The sequence below is a fragment of the Chiloscyllium punctatum genome, chromosome 9, assembly GCF_047496795.1.
Source record: "Chiloscyllium punctatum isolate Juve2018m chromosome 9, sChiPun1.3, whole genome shotgun sequence".
Lineage (NCBI taxonomy): Eukaryota > Metazoa > Chordata > Chondrichthyes > Orectolobiformes > Hemiscylliidae > Chiloscyllium > Chiloscyllium punctatum.
Genome location: NC_092747.1, coordinates 109,103,812 through 109,126,796, shown reverse-complemented (window position 1 = coordinate 109,126,796; position 22,985 = coordinate 109,103,812). Strand labels below are relative to the sequence as shown.

General features: G+C 44.4%; 1 protein-coding gene across 1 annotated transcript in view; it reads right to left on the bottom strand.

Moving 5' to 3' along the window:
* farp1 (FERM, RhoGEF (ARHGEF) and pleckstrin domain protein 1 (chondrocyte-derived)) overlaps positions 1-22,985 on the bottom strand; it is a 310,303-nt gene that overhangs the window by 127,033 nt on the left and 160,285 nt on the right. The window contains exons 3-5 of the mRNA XM_072578014.1: positions 6,257-6,361; positions 4,035-4,077; positions 1,497-1,575 (exon numbers count right to left, since the gene is read on the bottom strand). Coding sequence (XP_072434115.1) covers positions 1,497-1,575; positions 4,035-4,077; positions 6,257-6,361 — 227 coding nt within the window. The remainder of the gene's footprint in view (positions 1-1,496; positions 1,576-4,034; positions 4,078-6,256; positions 6,362-22,985) is intronic.

Here is a 22,985-nt window from a genome sequence, read left to right as displayed (position 1 = left end):
TCCTGTGGTGATAGCAGGTGTCTGTTTCCCAAAGAGATCAGACAGACAGACAGGGATGGGTTTGCCAGTAGCCCAGGGCACTATTGTGGTCTGGGCTCATCAATGGGGTCTACATTGTACCACCTCATGGATTGATAACCCCTCGTCTACATTAGAGTGGTGCTGTAAAAGCACAGCAGGCCAGGCAGCATCCAAGGAGCAGGAAAATCGACGTTTCAGGTAAAAGCCCTTCATCAGGAATAGAGATTCACTATTCCTGATGAAGGTCTTTTGCCCAAAAAGTCGATTTTCCTGCTCCTCGGATGCTGCCTGATCTGCTGTGCTTTTACAGCACCACTCTAACCTAGACTCTGGTTTCCAGCATCGGCAGTCCTTGTTTTTACCTAACCCCTTGTCTACACAGAGTCCCTCCAAGAACTGGACTTTCAGCAGAGTCCATCAAACACAAGAACACAAGTAGGGTATTCAAAACCTTGAATTATTTTTACCCTTACTCGAGATGTTTTCCTTCCTTGTAGATTTTTATTTAAGGATCAGGACTGTTAAATTCATGCACTCCGAACAGTCCATTCAAAACCATGCCTACTTCAGAAAAAGAAAACATTTCAGATATACACCCATCCAGTCAAGTTTCGGAAAATGTGCTTCCATATATGTTAACCTCACCCCCCACTTTGAGTACTAAATGTATCAGAAACATTTACAAATTATCTTCTCTGTTCTATGTAATTTTCTCTGAATGTTGAGGACAGACTTAACTGAAGTTCTGGTCAACACATCATGGGAAGGACATAATTGCACTTGAGAGGGTGCAGAGGAGATTTATTAGTTCCCCATCTGGGCTGGAGGGTCCAAGTTTTGAACAAAGGTTGGATAGGCTGGGGAATTGTTTTCCTGGGAGCTGTGAAGGTGATGAGGGGGCCTGACAGAGGTGTACACAATCAAAGCATAAATAGCAGATAGGAAGAGGCTTAATCCATGAGAACAGGGGTCAACAATCAGGGCCAGATGGAGTAAAGGGAGCAGCACAGAGAATATTTTTCACTGAGAGGGTGGTGAAAATCTGCAAATCACTGCCCAAAAGAAAGTAGTTGAGTCAGAATCACTTGTGCAGTGTTTAGCTATTCATTTACATTATCTCCAGGGATACGGGCCAAGAACTGGAAAATGGGATTAGTGCAGTCAGAGCTTTATTGAGATCAGCGTGGAGATGATGGGCCAGATGGTCTCCCTCAGTGCTGTAAATAGGCTTTAAAATGTCCCATAATAGTTCAAAATAATCATACATTATAACATTCTTAACTCTCAATCTTGGATTCTTGGTTTTGTTACCCTCAATAACCTTGCAAGTTCCCACCAACAGGTTGCATTCCCACAGACTCATACCTTTCACACATCCAGGATTAGGGTCTAAACCGTATCCACCACATTCCCAACTGGAGTCACAGCCCCAGGAATTCAGTCACAGGAGGTTGAGAGAAACCAAGGGTACCTACCTCGTCAGTTCTTCCTGCAGCTGAGCATGGTCAGGAGGGAAGAACTTCACAACGAATCTCATCACAACATGCCGTGGCCCTATAGGAGGAGATTTTAGACTTTATTTAAAACTGCAAACGGTCAGATTATATTTCTATAGTACCTTTCATAACCTCTGAATGCCTCAATGTGCTTTACAGCCAATGAAATACTTTTGTAAGGAAAGGTAAAGTCGCCAAAGTCTTACCAAACCATAGGGCTGCCCTCTCAATCGGGAGGGAGATGATTGGTGTTGGTTTAAGCGGAGGATCACCATGCCTCAGGCAAGGTCTAGGCATTGAGAAAGCAGGTTCTTCATGGTAACCTCAGCCAGTGCAGGATATCAGTATCACTTTGCATCGCAAACTACCCACTAAATCAATCGTGCTAACCCACCCCTGACTTCCATAATACACGAGAGGCAGGAGCCACTTTGGAAAATAAAAACACAAGCTCCCTATAAAGCAATGTCGTAATGATCGAACACTGCGTTTTCATTTGTGGTGCTGGATAAGCGATAAACGTTGGCCAGGACATTGTGGAAAAATCCCCTACTCTAAAATAAAGGTCTTTTAAATCAAATTAACAGCGAAGGAAGTGCCTCATTTTAAATGTCTCATCAAAAGACAACGTTCCCTCAGCACTGTGCTGAAATGGGATTTGAACCCCTAATTCACAACTCAGAGGTCTGAATGCTACCCACTGAGCTATGGTTGAAACTGAAAAGCAATGTATTAATATAGTTATGATTTGGAGATGCCGGTGTTGGACTGGGTGAGGACACCCACCTCCACAACCACCTAATGAAGGAGTGTCGCTCCGAAAGCTAGTGCTTCCAATTAAACCTGTGGGACTGTAGCATGGTGTTGTGTGATTTTTAACTTTATTAATATAGTGTTATACATTTAAAAGTATCATATATTGTACTTATAATATATCCAATTATTGCCTATTATGGTGGGAAATATATCCCCCAGTTTAACCTCTACCTGATTCTTGAACTAATTGTTCAAATTCCAGCATTGGCTTGAGTTTGGTCTCGCTAGAACAATCATTTTAAAATTCCCGCTTGCATCAATTGCTAATGTGACCGAATGTCATGGACATATATTTGTGAAAACTACCAAAATGCTTTAGGAATGATGGGAAGGCATTCAAGAAGGAGTGGTAACGACTGATGAAAGTGGATGTAGGGATGTGGAACTTCGGTTACGTAGACTGATAGAAGTCAGCACCGTTTTTCTTGGAGAAGAAAAGGCCGAAAGGAGATTTGACAGAAACATTAATAATGAGGAGCGTTCTAGTCAGAGTAGATCAGGATAAACTGTGCCCAGAGGTGGAAGGATCCGGAACAAGAGGGCACAGATTTAAGGTACTTGCCAAAAGAAGCAAGAGGGAGAAGATCTGCACATGAGTGTGCAGGCAACTGAGGAATGATAGAAGGTATGCGATTATTATCTGGAAAGGAAAAATGTGCAGGAACGGGGAGAAGTTGGGCAAATAGCATGAGGTGCATTGCTCATTTAGACAGCTGGTACAGAGTAGATGGGCCAAATGGCCTTCTCCGAGGCTGTAACAATTCTGTGAAGCTGAAGGAAGGAGGTTTCGCTATGAAGCATTTATTTTAAAAAATATACTTGAATAAAAATACATAACTCTTCAACATACACAAATTAAGGGATGGTTTTTATTATTCCCTCTAAGCAGGGAGGGAACATCCTTGGCAATTTTCCCTCCAGGCTTTTGAGAGGGCGCAGAGGAGATTATTATCAGAATGATATCAGGGATGAACATCCTCAGTTACAGGGAGAGACTGGAAAAGCTGAGATTTTTCTTCTTAAAGAAGAAAAGCTAAGAAGCAGATTTAATACACGTATTTAAATTTATAAATGCACCTGACGGAGTAGATGGGGATAAACTGTTTCCAATGGCAGAAAGAGCAGACTTACGAAAATAGAAAACCAGAAAGATGAGAAAGTCTTTTTTGGCCCGAAGTGAGTTGTTATAATCTGCAATTAAAATTTCTAAATAGAGTTGGATACTAAAAAGCAGGAAATGTTTGCAGGGCCATAAGAATAAGGGAGAGGAACAAACTAGCTATCTTTTTCAAAGAGTTAGCACAGACACAATGGGCTGAAGGACCTCTTTTTGTAATATGTTAGACTACTTGAATGTTGGGGAGGTTAGCCATCTAGAATTTTGGAGGGAAAGTTCAAACTCGGAAGAAAGTTAGACACCTGACAAAGGACAGATGCGTCTCAAAGAAACACTTAGTGATGCGGTGACATGAAACGTGTTTACTGGGTGAGGAGAAGATTGATTGAAGACTCAAAAGATAAACTGTCACAATTCAAATCGCCTTCGTCCTCCCACTCCTTAAAAAGATAAAGAAAGCCCTTTATGTTTAAGGTATGTTTAATCCAAATTCTGGCATTGTACCTATCTGTAGAGAAGACGGCCTATTTTGATGAAAAGCAATAGCTTGTCAAAGCAAGAAATACAAAATAAACAATACTCACTTTTGACTTGCTTCACAATTGGTTTCAAAAGGTCAAGCCACACCTAAAAATATAAGATATTATACTTACCATTTGTCAGCAAATATTTAACTAATAATTCATACAACCATTTCTATTTCAACAATACACAATGGATTCAATTGACCTTTAAAACTATTTATATGAATGAGATTACACTAATGTGATTATTTCAAATCAGTTTTCTCGTCTGCTTTTCACGTGTTGTATTGAATCAGATTGAATTACTTGCCTGTCAAAATCATTGCAGTTGTTTTGAAATTGTGTTATTGCATCATATGCCACATGAAAACGACAATGAAGTTAAATCATTTTCCTTAAAGTGCCCACAAACTGAATTATGCCAAATGTTATGTTTTTGTCAAGCTCTTAATACTAGCAGTCAAGAGTGTAGTTCTGTAAAAGCACAGCAGTGTCCGAGGAGCAGGAGAATCGACGTTTCAAGCATAATTCTTCATTAGGAAATACTTTATATGAGAAGCAATCCTATTAACATAGGGAGGTAGGAGTAGACTCCATCCTCTTCCACCATTCAAATAAATATATTTCTTAATTCTGAACACGAGTTGGGAGAATGAAACTTTCAACATCCTTGCCTGACAAAAAAAATCTACCAATCTCAATTGTCAAATTTTCAAAGACTCCCAACCTCAGCTTTTCTGGGGACTGTGATCCAGTTATAGAGTGAGAGAGTCGGAAACACACCCATTGGTCCAACCAGTCCATGCTGAATATAATCCCAAACTAAACTAGTCCCACCTACTGGCTCCTGATCCATATCCCTCCAAACGTCCCTATTTATGTCCTTAACTAAGTAACTTTTAAGCATTGTAACTGTGCCAGCATCCACCACTTCCTCAGGAAGTTCATTCCACACATGAACCACCTTCTATGTAAAAAATGTGGCCCTCGTGTCTGTTTCAAATCTCTCTCCTCTCACTTTAAAAATATCCCCGCCTCCCCCCCCACCAAGTCTTGAAATCCCCCATCCTAGGGAAAAGACATTTATCATTAACCCTGTTGTGATTTTATAAACCTCTGTAAGGTCACCCCTCAACTTCATATGCTCCAGTGAAAAAAGTCCCAGCCTATCTTTATAACTCAAACCTTTCATACCTGACAACTTCCTGGTAAATCTCCTCTGAACCCTCTCTAGCTTAATAACATCCTTCCTTTAAGAGGAGACCAGTACTGGCCAGTAGTCCAGAAGAGGCTTCACCAATGTCTTGTACAACTACAACACGACATCCCAACTCCTGTACTCAAAGATCTGAGCAACAAAGGCCAGTGTTCTAGAGACAAATGGCATCTGCTGACTTTAATTGTGAGCACCATTCTTGCTAATATGGACATTGTACAACTATAGAACTTTTGATGTGATGGAAAGCTCTTAGCTCAGCAGCCATGTTGTCATGGAGATTAGCTGGTCCCTGGGATAGCGAGGAATGCCTGGATCAATCCCAGAGATAGACCAGTTTCTCAGACACTGGGCATGTTGGATGAATAACTCACCATGGATGTACCTTGTACAAATAACCCGCTCTTGCCTCAGGCAAAGTGGTAACATTCTGTGTTTCAAATTGTGAACGGTACTTGGTGCACTGAAAACCATCTGTAGTCCCAGAGTGCTACCTACACACTTTACCATGATATTTATATCTCTAAGAAAAATATCTGGTTTCCTTGACAGATGTCAGTTTGTGGGGAACATCCATCATTTAGAGTCATGACCATTTATCGGGAGAAAAAGACAGTACACCTGCACACTATGAATATACTCAGACAGGAAGTCTTTAAGCCAGAGGTTTTTAAAAGTGACTTGACCAATATTTCAGTTTAGTACATTCAGACTGCTTTCTGTAGAATCACAATTAATGTGTAGGGTGTAGGTTTGCCCGTGAGCTGTAGGTTTGATATCCAGACGTTTCATACCTGGCTCAGTAACATCGTCAGTGGCGACCTCCAAGTGAAGCTTCACTTGGAGGTCACCACTGATGATGTTACCTAGCCAGGTAATGAAACGTCTGGATATCAAACCTACAGCTCAACGATCAAACCTACACCCTAAACCTCAACCTGAACTACAAACCTTCACACACCGCACACAATTAATGTGTGTGGTGCTTTGAAATGGGATCCTCTTTGTATTTTGGATGTAGGCAGCAGCAGGGCAGCACAATGTGGTTATACTTGAAGTTACATACCATAACCTTTCGATAATCCAGGAATTCCAATGCGAAATAATCACTCTCAACTAGGTTCAGGTTTTGACAAATCAAATCCAGCAGATACTTCCCGGGAGCCTTCAGCTGTCAAGAATAACAAGGAATCGTTACAATCAATACAAGACACTAAAAAGCATCTTTCTTTGCCATAATATCTCATTGCAGTTCAAATGGGAAGAAACAACGATTTAGTCATCAAGCAACATTTTAGTCACCGATTGTGAAGGTAATGTCTCCGAGTCAATATTTATTCCTCAAACAACATCAGCAAACCAGTCTGCCTGGTCATCGTCACATTGCTGCCCATGGAATACTGCCATGCTCAGAATGCTGTTATTGTTCCTACATTTCAAGAATGACTGCATTTCAAAGATTCTGTGTATACTGAAGGATAAATATTGACCAGGGTGCCAATGAGATCTCCCGTGATCTTCTGTGATGGTACTGTGGTGCTTTTACATCCCTCTGAGGGGATAGACGAGACTTTACTTTAATGTGAAACCAAAACTTTGGAGAAACTCAACAGGTGTTGCAGCATCTGTGGTGGGAGAAACAGGGTTAACGTTTTGAGCTAGGAGAAAGTGAGGACTGCAGTTGCTGGAGATCAGAGTCGAGAGTGTAGTGTCATAGAGTCATAGAGATGTACAGCATGGAAACAGACCCTTTGGTCCAACCTGTCCATGCCGACCAGATATCCCAATCCAATCTAGTCCCACCTGCCAGCACCCAGCCCATATCCTTCCAAACCCGTCCTATTCATATACTCATCCAAATGACTCTTAAATGTTGCAATTGTACCAGCCTCCACCACATCCTTTGGCAGCTCATTCCATACACGTACCACCCTCTGCATGAAAAAGTTGCCCCTTAGGTCTCTTTTATATCTTGCCCCTCTCACCCTAAATCTATGCCCTCTAGTTCTGGACTCCCCCACCCCAGGGAAAAGATTTGATCTATTTATCCTATCCATGCCCTTCATAATTTTGTAAACCTCTATAAGGTCACCCCTCAGCCTCCAACGCTCCAGGGAAAACAGCCCCAACCTGTTCAGCCTCTCCCTGTAGCTCAAATCCTCCAACCCTGGCAACATCCTTGTAAATCTTTTCGGAACCCTTTCAAGTTTCACAACATCTTTCCAATAGGAAGGAGACCAGAATTGCACGCAATATTCCAAGAGTGGCCTAACCAATGTCCTGTACAGCCGCAACATGACCTCCCAACTCCTGTACTCAATACTCTGACCAATAAAGGAAAGCATACCAAACACCTTCTTCACTATCCTATCTACCTGCGACTCCACTTTCAAGGAGCTATGAACCTGCACTCCAAGGTCTCTTTGTTCAGCAACACTCCCTAGGACCTTACCATTAAGTGTATAAGTCCTGCTAAGATTTGCTTTCCCAAAATGCAGTACCTCGCATTCATCTGAATTAAACTCCATCTGCCACTTCTCAGCCCATTGGCCCATCTGGTCCAGACCTTGTTGTAATGTGAGGTAACCCTCTTTGCTGTCCACTACACCTCCAATTTTGGTGTCATCTGCAAACTTACTAACTGTACCTGTTATGCTCACATCCAAATCATTTATGTAAATGACAAAAAGTAGAGGACCTAGCACCATTCCTTGTGGCACTCCACTGGTCACAGGCCTCCAGTCTGAAAAACAACTCTCCACCACCACCCTCTGTCTTCTACCTTTGAGCCAGTTCTGTATCCAAATGGCTAGTTCTCCCTGTATTCCATGAGATCTAACCTTGCTAATCAGTCTCCCATGGGGAAACTTGTCGAACACCTTACTGAAGTCCATATAGATCACACCTACTGCTCTGCTCTCATCAATCTTCTTTGTTACTTCTTCAAAATACTCAATCAAGTTTGTGAGACATGATTTCCCATGTACAAAGCCATGTTGACTATCCCGAATCAGTCCTTGCCTTTCCAAATACATGTACATCCTGTGCCTCAGGATTCCCTCCAACAACTTGCCCACTACTGAGGTCAGGCTCACCAGTCTATAGTTCCCTGGCTTGTCTTTACTGCCCTTCTTAAACAGTGGCACCACATTTGCCAACCTCCAGTCTTCCGGCATCTCACCTGTGACTATTGATGATACAAATACTCAGCAAGAGGCCCAGCAATCACTTCTCTAGCGTCCCACAGAGTTCCCAGGTACACCTGATCAGGTCCTGGGGATTTATCCACCTTTAACCGTTTCAAGACATCCAGCACTTCCTCCTCTGTAATATGGACATTTTGCAAGATGTCACCATCTATTTCCCTACAGTCTATATCTTCCATATCCTTTTCCACAGTAAATACTGATGCAAAATATTCATTTAGTATCTCCCCCATTTTCTGTGGCTCCACACAAAGGCTGCCTTGTTGATCTTTGAGGGGCCCTATTCTCTCCCTAGTTACCCTTTTGTCCTTAATGTAGTTGTAAAAACCCTTTGGATTCTCCTTAATTCTATTTGCCAAAGCTGGAAAAGCACAGCAGGTCAGGAAGGGCTTATGCCTGAAACGTTGAATCTCCTGCTCTTTGGATGCTGTCTGACCTGCTGTGCTTTTCCAGCGCTACACTCTCGACACTGAACATTTTGAACTCAGTATATCTCTTTCTTCTGAACTGAAAGGGGTTGGAAATTTTAAAAAATATATTTTTGACAGAGATGGAGAATGGGCGATGGGAACAGATGGTGTGGAGACCCAGTAAATAAGACAATGACGTTTTTACAAAAAAGTGTCATAGAGTCATACAGTCATACCCTTCGGTCCAACTCATCTATGCCAACCAAGTTTCCCAAACTAAACGAGTCTAACTTGCCTCCTTTTGTCCCGTATCCCTCTAAACATTTCCTATTCGTGTACCTCTCCAACTGTCTTTTAAACGTTGTTAGTGTAACTGCACCTACCACTTCCTCTGGCAGTTCATTCCACCTATGAACCCCCACCATAGTAAAAAACGTAGTCCCTCAGGTCCCTTTTAAATCTTTTTCCACTCATCTTCAAAAACATGCTCCCTCATTTTGAACTCCTCAACTGTAGGAAAAATCCCTTTGCTGTTCACACTATCCATGCTGCTCATGATTTTATATATACAGTCAGCCCTCAATCTCCTATGGACAGTTAGCCTCACAGCGCCAGAGACCTGGGTTCAATTCCCGCCTCAGGCGGCTGACTGTGTGGAGTTTGCACGTTCTCCCCGTGTCTGTGTGGGTTTCCTCCGGGTGCTCCGGTTTCCTCCCACAGTCCAAAAATGTGCAGGTTAGGTGAATTGGCCATGCTAAATTGTCCGTAGTGTTAAATGTAGGGGAATGGGTATGGGTAGGTGCGCTTCGGCAGGTCGGTGTGGACTTGTTGGGCCGAAGGGCCTGTTTCCACACTGTAAGTAATCTAATCTAAGAAAAGTGCCAGCCTCTCCTTATAACTCAAATCCTCCAGCCCTGGCAGCATCCTGGTAAACCATTTTTGAACCCTGTCCAATTGAGTAATATTCTTCCGATAGCAGGGTAACCAGAATTGTACACAGTACTCCAAAAATGGCCTCACCAATGTCCTGTACTAGCTCAACATGGAAAGCAGGCAGTAAAATAGATGCAAATTAAGATGTAAAGCAGGAGAGAATGGTTTCTGTCAACTGGAGTGCAGGATACAAACAAGACAAAGCTGAGAGGAAGGGGGGAGGTGGCTTGGGGTTGTGGACAACGAATATAAAGCCACCAGCTTCTGAAGGTATTGATTTCAACATTGAGACTTTGAGGCTGCACAGCGTCTAAGCAGAAACACAGGTGTTGTTCCTCAAGCTTGAGAGCAAGGTTTATTGAAATGGCTGGTAACTGGAACATTATGGTTGTTCCTGTGGAATCGAGCAGAAATATTTCGCAAAGTGGTCACCCCGTCTGCATTTGATTTCACCAATGTAAAGGGACAACAGTCTGAGCTGCAAAACGAGTGGACTAGATTGAATGAAGCAAAAACAGAGATTGCTCAAAAAGTTCTGGCAGCGCCTGTGGAGATAAATCAGAATTGACGTTTTGGGTCCAGTGACCCTTCGTAAGAACCCTCTTTTCAGTTTTAGACTGAATGGAGTACTCATGAAACATTGTTTCTCCTGGAAGATGTGTTTGGGGCCTTAGACAGTGAGGATAGAGGTGATAAATAGCCAAGTTTGTGATTGCATGAGAAGGTGCCATATGGGAGTGAGGGAGTATTAGGAGTGGACCAGGGTGTCACGGAGGGAAGGGTCCATGTGGACTGCTCACAGGGGAGGGGAGAGGAAAATTTTTTTAGTGCAGGCGTCCTGCTGAAGATGGTGGAAATGGTAGAGGATGATCTTGTGAATGCAGAGACTAGTAGGGTGGAGTGGAAGGGCAAGGGGAAACCTATTCTTTTTCTGGGAAGGAGGGGTTCTGGCAGAGGGCAGGGTTGGGCAGACATGGCCAAAGGCCCCATCAACCAAAACGAGGGCAGGGAATCTTCGGAGAGAGCTTAACGGAAGGTGGAATCATCAGAACAATGTGACAGAGAGAGAGAAACTGGAAGAATACAATTGAACCCTTGCAGGAAGCAGAGTGAGGAGACATCTAATCGAGGTAACTGTGGGATTCAGTGGGCTTGTAATGGAAACTGGTGGACAGCTAATCCCTAGAAAGGGAAACAGTAAAGTCAAGGAGGAAAGAGTCAGAGATGGACCAGGTGAAGCTGAGTGAAAGATAGCTGAATCTTTCCAATTCTGATCAAGAACAGGAAGCAGCACCAAAGACATCAATGATGCATCAGAAAAATAGTTGTGAGTAGGTTTCCCCTTGCCCTTCCACTCCACCCTACTAGTCTCTGCATTCACAAGATTATCCTCCATCGATTCCACCACCTCCAGCTGGATGCCACCACTAAACACATTTTCTTCTCCCCTCCTCTGTGAGCAGTCCACATGGACCCTTCCCTCCGTGACACCCTGGTCCACTCCTAACACTTCCTCACTCTCATATGGCACCTTCTCATGCAATCACAAACTTGGGCCATTCATCACCTCTATCCTCACTGTCTAAGGCCCCCAACACACCTTCCAGGAGAAACAGTGTTTCACGAACTAAAACTGAAAAGAGGGTTCTTACGAAGGGCCACTGGACCCAAAACGTCAATTCTGATTTCTCTCCACAGGCGCTGCCAGAGTTTTTTAAGCAATCTCTGTAGAACTGGAATTAGAAATGTTCCACATACCTCAGAAAGAGACAGACATGACTGAGACCCTTTGACTTGAGAAAATTAGATGAGTTAAAGGAGAAATTGTTCAAGGTGAGAACAAGCTCAGCTAATTGGAGGTGGATAGAGACTCTGTGGTTCTGTTTTCCCTTCAGACCGTCCTGATGGAGGATGGATGTGTAGAGGGATTGCATGGACATGGTAAAGAGGTGGTGGCTAGAACCAGAAAACTGGAAATTATAAAACTGATATAAAGCTTCGAAAGAATCTCGAATGTAAGTGGGAAGAGACTCAACCAGAGTGTTGGGGCAGCATTGTCGAATCGAGTTAGGAAGTAATAAATTCAGTTGGGCAGAATGGGCTGAAATTATGGATCTGCCAGGTCAGCCCTATTTGTTGGGAAGGAAGTAGAAGGGGACTACTTGTGGTTGGTGAAACTGTGAGGGGGGAGGCTGTGGAGGAGAGATCTATGGAGGAGAGGTCTGGAACAGTCCTGGAATCAGCATCCTAATGTTTAATGGTGGGCTCATGTCTGGGGGAGATAGGAGGAAGTATCTGAGAGTTGGCACTCAGCCTCTGCCAGGTAGCAGTCCGTGTGCCAGAGAAGGCATGGTGCACCCACAGCAAGGAGTAGGATTAGATAAAGGGATGGAGACAGAGGGATAGGAAGGAGAAGAAAAATCCAAAAAGGCATTGATGCCCTTGAGTGTTCGGAGTTTGGTCTGCTTAACATCTGAGAAAGAGAAAAGTTTTCTTGTTAAAAGCATCAATGAGATGAGAAGTGCAATGGAACAGGGGACTGGGATAGCTTTGAGGCAGTACTGATGAGGAGGGAGGTTGAGTGTGTGCATGTGGCAGTGTATGGCGCTGAGTGTGGGTCTCAGGATGCAGCAGATTTAGCTGCTTGAAGAGCATTTTATGTCTTTTGAATATCTCACTCAAAAGATGACATCTCTGTCAATGTAGTACTCCCTCAGTACTGCAGCGGAATGTCAGCTTACATTTTGAACTGAAGTTTCTAAGTGTGGGATTTGAAATACAACCTCTAACCCGGAGAAAGATAATTATCTACTACCTCAACTCCACGTCATGTACTATTCCCATATCCCTCATTTTCCTGAATATCCCAAAATCTATCAACCTCTATCTTGAACATACTTGATGACTGAGTAAGCACAAGATTGGCAATCCTTTAAGGAACTAACTTTTCATATCAGTCCTTAATGGTCACCCCTTCTCCTTAATTACAAAACGGTGAACCAGTGTTCAACATTGCTGCAGGATCCAAATCTTTTCATCCACTGTCCCCAACTAGCTTTCCACAGAGTTGGGTAACATAGACTCCTGCTCTATCCTAATTTCCTTTATCAGAGGGATTTTCTGCACTGTCAGAAATTTTAATAAGAAAAATAACTATTTCCACAGAATGAATCACAAGGACAAGATAACTTCATTAAATCAAGCACTGAAAAGGGATGACTAACATTGCCATAAAGTTTATTTATGCATTTGTACCTGTCATCAAGAAAAAACACAGAACATTGCCATTTAAGAAGAAGTAATTCAAATGGAATCATACTGGAAGTGTAATATTGGCTCAGTCCCCAAGTGGGAAATTCTATCAGTAAACTACAACTGTCTGAAACTCATTACAATCATGTTTGTAGTACTGAAGATTGCTCAGTACCCCAGTGTTATGAAAAGTCGTAAAATTACAGTGCTTGAGACAGCTAAAATCTGAAATTGTACATCGCCATAGAATCCCTACAGTGTGGAATCAGGCCATTTGGCCCATTGCGGCCACACAGATCCTCTGAAAAGCATCCTACCCCTCCATCCTTTCCGTATAACCCTGCATGTCCCATGGCTAATCCATCCAGCCTGCACATTCCTGGGCGATTTAACATGGCCAGTCCACCCAACCGGCACATCTTTGGACTGTGAGAGAAAACCCACACAGATACGGGGAGGATGTGCAAACTCCACACAGTCACCCGAGGGTGAAATTGAATCCAGTTCCCTAATGCTGTGAGGCAGCAGTGCTAACCACTGAGGCACTATGCCGCCCATCTCCCAATCTCTGACCTGATCTTTTAGCCACCATATGTATATGGCTGGTCTTGCTCAGTTTCTGGTCAATGATAATCCTCAGGACAATAGTGAAGGATTAATAATGGCAATCAAGTTGAATGTCAAGTGGAGATTCTCTCTTGGTTATCATCTGGCAATTGCAGGGCATAAATGTTACTTGCAGACAAAGCTATTGTGGCATTCTCAAACTAGCTCCTCCTAACTAAAGGATATTAGGCCACACCACATCAAATCAAGCTGGGCAGATCCTATCTCACCACTGCACCTCCACCAACCCGTCAACATCTCACATCTTCATATATTCATCCCCTAGCTACCAATGGCTACTGAGGCTGTAAGCCTGGAATTATCTCCCTAAAAGCCCTGCTTTTTATCTTTAAGAAGTTGTTTAAAAGCTACCTCTTTGACCATGCTTTCAGTCACCCATCACCTTGGTATCAATGTTTGCCCCATAAAACATCTTGGAAGGTTTTACTGAATTTATATAAATACAAATTGGTGTTGATGATTTTTATTTATGCTTGGCTGACTAATCTCAACTGCAGTGAAGAGGCAGCAGTTATCTCAAAATAAAACCAACTAGTATTTCATTACTGATCATTATTTAGCATCAACCCTGTTTAAAAAAGACAATAATGTTGAGTGATAATGTCACTGAACTCATAACCCAAGAGACCCAGGTTAATATTCTCAGTTCAAAACCCATTATCACGGATGGTGGAATTTATATTTAAGTAATACAAAATCTGGAACAAAAAGGCAGTTTCAGAAATTGCGAGCTTGAAATGATCATCAAGTATATTGAAAACTGACCTAGTTCACTCATGTCCTTCATGTACTTTGTGGAGATGCACAATTCATAAGGAGTCTCTGCTTTGCCACCACTCGTTGGAAGATATACACATCAATAATTCCAGGCCATTAAACTCACCATCACTTTGGCAACAAAACCTGGGCCATTTGTGAAATGAACAGATTCTACTTCATTAAGGTAATCTTGACAAGAACACAAAGTTCCATTAGTTTAATAAGTATACAAAGGACTGTAATGAACTAAATTAATTGGCATTTGATACTGTTTTATCTGCCAATGATGAAAATATTCTGAAGAGCTTACATGATTGTCTTGTTTTGAAGCCATAAGCACTGTGTGTAGGAATACAACAAATTTACAACACAGGGCATTTAGCCCAACACATCCATTCCAGGACTGACTGTCCACTCAAACCTCCTCCGACCTTACTTCATTTCAAACATTGGCATATCCATGAGTCAAGGCACTGGTCTTAAATAGGTATCGAGATTTAAACAGTATAGTGCTGGAAATTGCAAGTTACTTTGTCACATCCTGCAAAGCAAAAAGAAGCTGCACCATCTTCATTAAGCTGAAAAAGTCTGCTAATCTTTAAATGCTAGAAGAGAGCTGGTCGTCTCACCGTTAAGACTTCTAAGAATCTCCTTCTTATTGATTAACATGCACAACTGTTTGCTAGTTGAATTAAATACGCTTCTTGACTGGAATTCTCTGCATTCTAAAAATCCTAATCCACTGAACAAAGACAGAGAGCTTGATTCATGGCTTTGTAAGAATGTATAATGACGAGTTGCAAGTTGGAATTCTACAAAAGAAATTCATCACCCCCTGGCAGCTGTCAAATTCTCTCCACATCTGTCCATTCATGGCACATTTTGATTCTTTTGCCCATTTAATTACTCAAATATATCGCTCCAATTTTATCCATGGAACCCCCCTCTTTCCCAAGTAATCTTTTATCAGTCCACAATAAAAACAAGTGCATAGTTCAATGTTCTCAGATGCCTTTGTCTGAAGGACCTCTATTCAAATGAATTAGTAATCACGGACCCCTGATTCTACTCTATCATACTTGGCACCATTCAGCATCTGAAACTATTGCTATTGAAGAAGTGTTTTCAAATCTGCTAACTTTTTTATTCCAATATCAGTAAATCCTGCACTAACATCATTAATCGTACATCAATTATACAAAATCATATGTAGGTAGTCAGCAGTAGCTGGGGTTTCATTTCTGCACATATAAGGTGATATCAATTGAAATTGGAATGTGGTCGAGTTAGTAGGTATATGCATGTAACACTTTACTCTGCAGATCAATGTGGAATATTAGCTCCAATCCTATCTATCACCAGCTGATTAGTTATTACAAAACAACTACAGCTTAAAATATGCTTTTCTTTGGCCAAATGATCTAGACTTCTGCAACCTCCCCCTCCAAGCACTAGGGTTTACTTTGAAAAAAGACAGAATATGGAAGTAATGCAAAACTTGTGTCAAACTTTGTTTTGACCTGGCTTGGAGTAAACTGGAGAGAGAGAGAGAGAGAGAGAGAGCATCAACCAAAATACTGGAAATTTCAATGACACACACAGCCCTGTTGACCATGGAAAGTAATCTTCACTAACAGCTGGGGCCGTGTGCTAAAATTGGGAGAGCAACAGCCTGCCATATGCATTCGGAACAATAATTTACAGACAAGGTCCCTGACACCCACAGTAATACAAGAACTTGTTGCTTGGGAATCTTCAAGATTGATTTTGGACCCCATGATGTCTCATTGTGTGAAGTCAAACATGGGCAAGGAAACCTTTGGCTGATTACAGTGTATTGCCCCTACCTTGGCTGATAAATCAATACTACTCTATGCTGAACACTATCTGGAAGAAGCACTGGGTAGAGGACTTCAATGTTCCTCACCAAGAGTGGCTCGGCAGCATCACTACTGAATGAACTGGCCAAGTCCAGAAGGACAGCTGCTATACTGGGCCCACAACAGGAAAAAGACAAAGAAGCTTAAAAAGAAAGAATACCTAAACTTCACCATCAAATCGAAGACTGAATTGAATCATCACCTGGCAGACAACAGGACATCACCATTGCAGAATTAAAAGGCCTGTGGGAAGATAACTTCCTTCTTTGTGTTCTGAACTTTTGATATTCAAACTTTTGTTTGCCCAGTTTATATTATTTGCAGGATATGCAGCAAACCATTTATCTCTTGTCTGTCTTAATGATGAATGTGTGTGTGCTTGCTTCCTTTTGAAGGGGGATAGGTCAAATTGCATAAAATGGAAATCCTCTTTTTCCAATATTTTTGTTATAGTTTCAACAGTGGGGTTGGTTTTACGGTTACTGAAGACACCTGATCTGAGCTGATAGCAGTAACAGTTCATCACGCAAATTGGTCATTTTGATGGTCTCTTTGGGACAATACACTCAATACCCTACACAGAGACAGCAAAGTATACCATCTACAAGATGTACTGTGGGAGCTCACCACATCTCCTCCAACAGCACCTTTGAACCCTGTACTCTCTATCACCTGGATGGACAAGGACAACAGATGCATGAGAACACCACCACCTTCAAGTTACCCTCCAGGTCACTCACCATGCCAACTTGGAGATATTCCACTATTCCTTCACTGTCACTGGGTGAAAATCCAGGAATTCCCTTCCAAACAGACGAGTGGGCATACATATACTGTACCACACGGACTGCAGTGGTTCGGGAAGGCAGTTTACTGAACCTTCTCAAGGGTAATCAGGATGGACAGTAAATGCTGGTGGAGCCAGAGATGCTCACTCCAAATTTTTTAACACCCTTCTGAGCTCTGCGATTCAGCACATTTCATGATCAAGTAACAAAATCACAATAATTTCTCCATCTTTGACACGCAAGACTCATTGAGGTCAATTACTGCCTCAGCAAAAGAGCCCAGACCAGAACCAAAGGAAGCTTTTGTCTAGGATTGGTTGGGACTGCAGCTGGCAAAGCCTTTAAATCTCTACATCTTGACAGTTAATGATGGTTTAAAAGGTTCAAACTGGTGACAAAATCAGTGCCTTCCTGATACAGGCAATGGGTTCTTTATTCAACAATGGGATGTGAATCACATCTATTTAACAAACACATCAGCTTTGTGCTGGTTGAATGGCACATGATGAAAATGGGGAGCGAGGAGAATTATGTTTATAAGATGAATTGCAATGTGCTGCCTGAAACATGCAGCAAAATCAAATTCAATTGTGACCTTCCAAAGGGAATTGGAAAAAGTATTTAAAAAAGAAACATTTGCAGATTTAGGGGAAGAGCAGGGTAGAACTGGAACTAATTGAATCGCTCTTTCAAAGAGTCAGCACAGGTGCGATGAGCTGAATGGCCTTCTGCACTCCAAAATCGCAAATGCAAAAAGTTAAAAACAGCCAATTTTACCTTCTGCTGGGAAAGCTGCCCTGCACTGGGATTTATCTGGAAGGCTTACAATAGCGACTCTGTGCTTCTGTGTAGAAAAAAAACATCAGGTACCATTCAGACCGAGCACAGGAAATGAAGTGCCCTTCACCTTGGCAAACTGAGGCTTGTGGGTTGGCGTGTAGCCAAAACCACGTAGACAGAGGTGCTGCACGCCCAAAAACAGAATTCCACTCACTGCCCACTAGACCATTCTCCAGCAAACCAGAAAACTAACTAAATCCAACCCCTTTGCAAGATCATTTATCATCCATAATTTGGAGATGTCGGAGTTGGACTGGGGTACACAAAGTTAAAAATCACACAGCATCAGGTTATAGTCCAGCAGGTTTATTTGGAAGCACTGGCTTTCAGAGCGCTATCATTCAGTCTCCAAACCCATGGTTGCTTGTATATATTCTAAGTTGATGACATTTCTCTGGCTTCAGTTTGCCAAATCTTTAGCACTGTGCTGGTGTCTCTGGCAATTGAAGAGCCATCCCTTGGCAACCAACAACACCAGTAGAAATATCATTAGGGACCAATACAAATTTTTTTTTTAAACGTTTCTTTTAAATTTCCATTTATCCTCTTTTTTTTCTCTGCACTGTCACAACTTTAGGGCATCTGGACATCTGAAAAGGCACAACAGCATTGTGGAGATTTTTCATAGTTTTATCGTGATAGCTCACCAAAGGTCCATTACTGGTCTGATCATTAACAATGAAATGACATCAGGGATAGGAGGAGGGAGGTATCACTGAGTGTCGTGCAGCCCTCCCATTCCTCCACTGCCCAAACGCAGACATACACACAACCAGCAGGGGGTGCAGGTTAGCAACCTGCAATAACAGCCCTGGTAAATGAATTTAACCCACCCACGTCTTTTGAAACAGCCCTTTCGACAGCTATCAATGCTGCTACTAATGGCCAGAGCTCTGGACAAAAAGTCAAGCTGCATAAAGTTTCATATAGTTTGAAGAGCAACAAAATTTTACTGTTTGCTCCTGGAAACAAATGACTAACACGGATCCTCAGTATTTGCCAGCAGTCATTGTTCAAAGGAGAGTCTGGGCTGGGAGTGAGACAAAGGGACACCATACTAGGGCTTTATAGAACCTGAAAGGATAGTGAAGGCAACAACCCTCAGAACATTTAAGTATCACTCGGATGAACTCTTAAAACACTGCAGCAATACAAAGTTATGAGCCAAGTGTTGGAAAACGGGACTAGAGTAGATCATAGTCTTTGGCAGTCCCTCACTGGTGAGGATCAAAGCTCCCACTCTCATGGTGAGTCTGTGGGTGGCTGTACAGACCAAAGTGACTACCGCAGGCTCTGTTACCCTGGGAGCAGGTGGTGGTCACGGGAAGGGCTGGGTGGGCTGTTGGTATGGCAGCACCTCCTTTCCTTGTTTTCCCCAGGCTTCCACTTATTCCCGACGGCACGTCTCCAGGTGCTTGATGCCTTCCTGGATGATCCTCCTCCACTTTGGACAGTCTTGGGCCAGTGATTCCCAAGTATCTGTGGGAATGCTGCACTTCACCAGTGAGGCCTTGAAATTAGGTACTTGAAGGGCATCTTTCCATGCTGTAAAGCTCTATGATTCTATACACTGACAGGGTTGGGCAGAGGAGAGGGGCTGTGGAGGGGAAGTGGGGGGGAGGTGAGAGAAAGGGGATTAGGATGGGGGAGCAAGAGAGGGAGAATGGGAGGAATGGGGAAAGAGAGGGTAGTGGAGAGACAGAGGGGTGGGCAGGGGAGGGAGAGAGGGTGGAGGTTGAGAGAGGGTGGAGGTGAAAGAGAAGGTGGGGGGGATTGAGGGAAGATGGGGGTAGAGAGTGGGGTGGAGGGATAGGACAGAGTGGGTGAGTGGGGGGGGGGGGGGGGGGGGGGGGGAAGGGGGGAGACAGAGTAGAGACCAGGGAGTGAAAGTGGCAGAGAAGAGACAAAAAGTAAGGGGTGGGGGGAGCGGGAAGATTGAGAGAGGATGAGAGGGAAGAGAGAGGCTGGGGGGGAAGATTGAGAGGGTGGGAGGGCGAGAGACAGGGTGGGAGGGAAGAGACAGAGAGGCTCGGGGAGGAAGGGGTGGGCAGGAAGAGAGAGGGTGAGAGGGAGAGAGAGAGGGAGGCTGGGGGGGATGTGAGAGAGAAGCTGGGAGGGCGAGAGAGAGGCTGGGGGGGTATGAGAGAGAGGCTGGGGGGGGTATGAGAGAGAGGCTGGGGGGGTGTGAGAGAGATGCTGGGGGGATATGAGAGAGAGGCTGGGGGTGTGTGAGAGAGAGGCTGGGGGGGTGTGAGAGAGGGGCTGGGGGGGTGTGAGAGAGATGCTGGGGGGATATGAGAGAGAGGCTACGAGGTGTGTGAGAGAGAGGCTGGGGGGGGTGTGAGAGAGAGGCTACGGGGTGTGTGAGAGAGAGGCTGGGGGGATGTGAGAGAGAGGCTACGGGGTGTGTGAGAGAGAGGCTGGGGGGTATGAGAGAGAGGCTGGGGGGATATGAGAGAGAGGCTGGGGGTTGTGAGAGAGAGGCTGGGGGGGTGTGAGAGAGAGGCTACGGGGTGTGAGAGAGGGGCTGGGGGGTGTGAGAGAGAGGCTGGGGGGTGTGAGAGAGAGGCTGGGGGGCGTGAGAGAGGCTAGGGGGGTGTGAGAGAGAGGCTAGGGAGTATGAGAGAGGGGCTGGGGGTTGAGAGAGAGGCTGGGAGGGCGAGAGAGAGGCTAGGGGGGTGTGAGAGAGAGGCTGGGAGGGCATGAGAGAGAGGCTGGGAGAGCAAGAGAGAGAGGCTGGGGATGTGTGAGAGAAAGGCTGGGGGGGTATGAAAGAGAGGCTGGGAGGGCGAGAGAGAGAGGCTGGGGGTGTGTGAGAGAGAGGCTGGGAGGGCGAGAGAGAGAGGCTGGGAGGGCAAAAGAGAGAGACTAGGGGGTGAGAGAGAGAGGCTGGGGGTGTGTGAGAGAAAGGCTGGGGGGGTATGAAAGAGAGGCTGGGAGGGCGAGAGAGAGAGGCTGGGGGTGTGTGAGAGAGAGGCTGGGAGGGCGAGAGAGAGAGGCTGGGAGGGCAAAAGAGAGAGACTAGGGGGTGAGAGAGAGAGGCTGGGGGAGGAGAGAGAGGGAGGGAGAGAGTGTGTTGCGGGGGGAAGAGAGATAAACTGACATGGTCAGAGCACAACAGAAAGAACAAGAGGTTTTTTTCACAGTCAATGAGTGTGTGTGTGTGTGATCGCGCGCATGGGCAGACATGACATAGAGTGACAGGGCAACTGGTGATAAATGATTGCCCCAACATCCACTGAAGCCCATAAGTTGGCAAGTAATGACCTAGAGAGGGCCCGTGCCACCCTCACTGCTATTCATCCAGTGACAGGCAGGTGGCCCACTACACAAGGAGCACGACAAGAGGAGGAAGAGCTCCAAGAGGATTACTTGGGGTCTCCTGGGAGGGGATGGTGCCAGATCGAGGAACCTGGCATCGGGAAAGGCACTCATGGAATACCGCCAATGCCCTTGCTGCCAACCCACATCCTCCTTCCCCATGATCTACACTCAGTGACCACCGCCCCCCCCCCCCCCCCCCCCCCCACATCATCCACCTTCCCGACAATCCAGTGAAGATCCTCAGATTTGGCGGTTGGTGTATCAGCTGCATTTTTAAACAATCACAGCACTGATCAAGGAGTTATCTTACTCTTGCATCAGAACCAGCATTCCAAACATTAAGGAATGCTGGGACTGCACACAGTTGCTTGGAGGCCAGGTGTCTCAATAAATGAAGCATTTCAAATCAAGAAAGGGACTTTTCAGCAAAGATCTGAGTTCAGTTTACAATGATGGGATTCATTCTGAACTCTGCTGCCTTTACCTGACTTCTCGTAAATCCTACTCCTCCACCCCTCCCACTTCTGCTCACTGACCTACAGTGGTTCTCGGTCTGGCAGCACAACGCTCAGCCTTGTTTTCAAGCCCCTCCACTCTCTCAATGCCCCATCTCCTGCACCCTCTGCACAGCACCAGAGATCTCTGCTCTCCTCTCATTCTGACGGCTCGCCCACTCCTCATTATCACTGCCCCTGCCTTTGAAACCATGCCTTCAGCTGCCTGGCTTTCTGACCAGCAATTCCCATCATGCAGCACTGTAGACATTAACCATCACAGCTGTTGCTGCTGCCAAAGGTCAAACCAAGAGGGTCCATTCACTTCACAGGCTGAAAGAGCTCTCGGCATGGGGTTGGCGGAATGTCTCCAGGAATGGATGATTAATCTGTCGGACAGTTAGATGGTAGGAAACCCCAGGCAAAGGATGTCACACTGACGGATGTATGAGTCTGGGAGCGTTAATGCTGATTGAGGACTGGTGGAGAGATTAACTAAGCATAGTAAAGGAGTCCAACATAAGACCTGGTCCTTGGGAGTCTCTGTAAGAATGTAAATCACATCCTTGTAACAAGCAGAGCATTGCAGAGATGTAACCAGTTATATCTTGCTTCCCATAAAGGCACGCCTCTAGTTACAACAGAAAGTGATAATCGTCATTAGACTTTGGACCTCAAGAATGATTCAAACTGGGTAACAGCCATGATGCTTAATGCCTACAGCGCTGCATGATGGGAATCGCTGGCCAAGCTAGTAGCCAGCTCGTTTTCCTCATGTCGGAGGCAGAACCTTGTGAGGATAGACATGCCAGCTGAATCAAGGCAGAAATGGGGCAATAAATGGCAAAAAAAAACCACATGATGAAATCTCTCCCAGAATCCACAACCACACTATGTTCACCCAATTGTGCACCTGACAATATTTGTTAAGAACCTGCAAAAGAGTTTGAGCACACCGTACGTTGAACACAATGTTGATGCCTGGTCATGAACCCTGAGGGTAAAAAATAGGCAAAAACTTGGGCCCCAAAGCACCATTGTCAATGGATGGGCAGTGCCTTTCAGACAATAAACTACTTTTGAAGCGCAGGCGTGTTTCTAACCAATGGACCAAATGCTATCCTCTATGCAACAAATGATTCTGTGGCCTGTTTCTTATGGAGGTGACAACTATACACATCTCCACGTGATTTTTTTGCTTCCAATAGGGTGACGCCGATGTTATTGCTCGGAACACAAGAAACTATATGGGGATATGGGGCATTGAAGAATCAGACTGCCA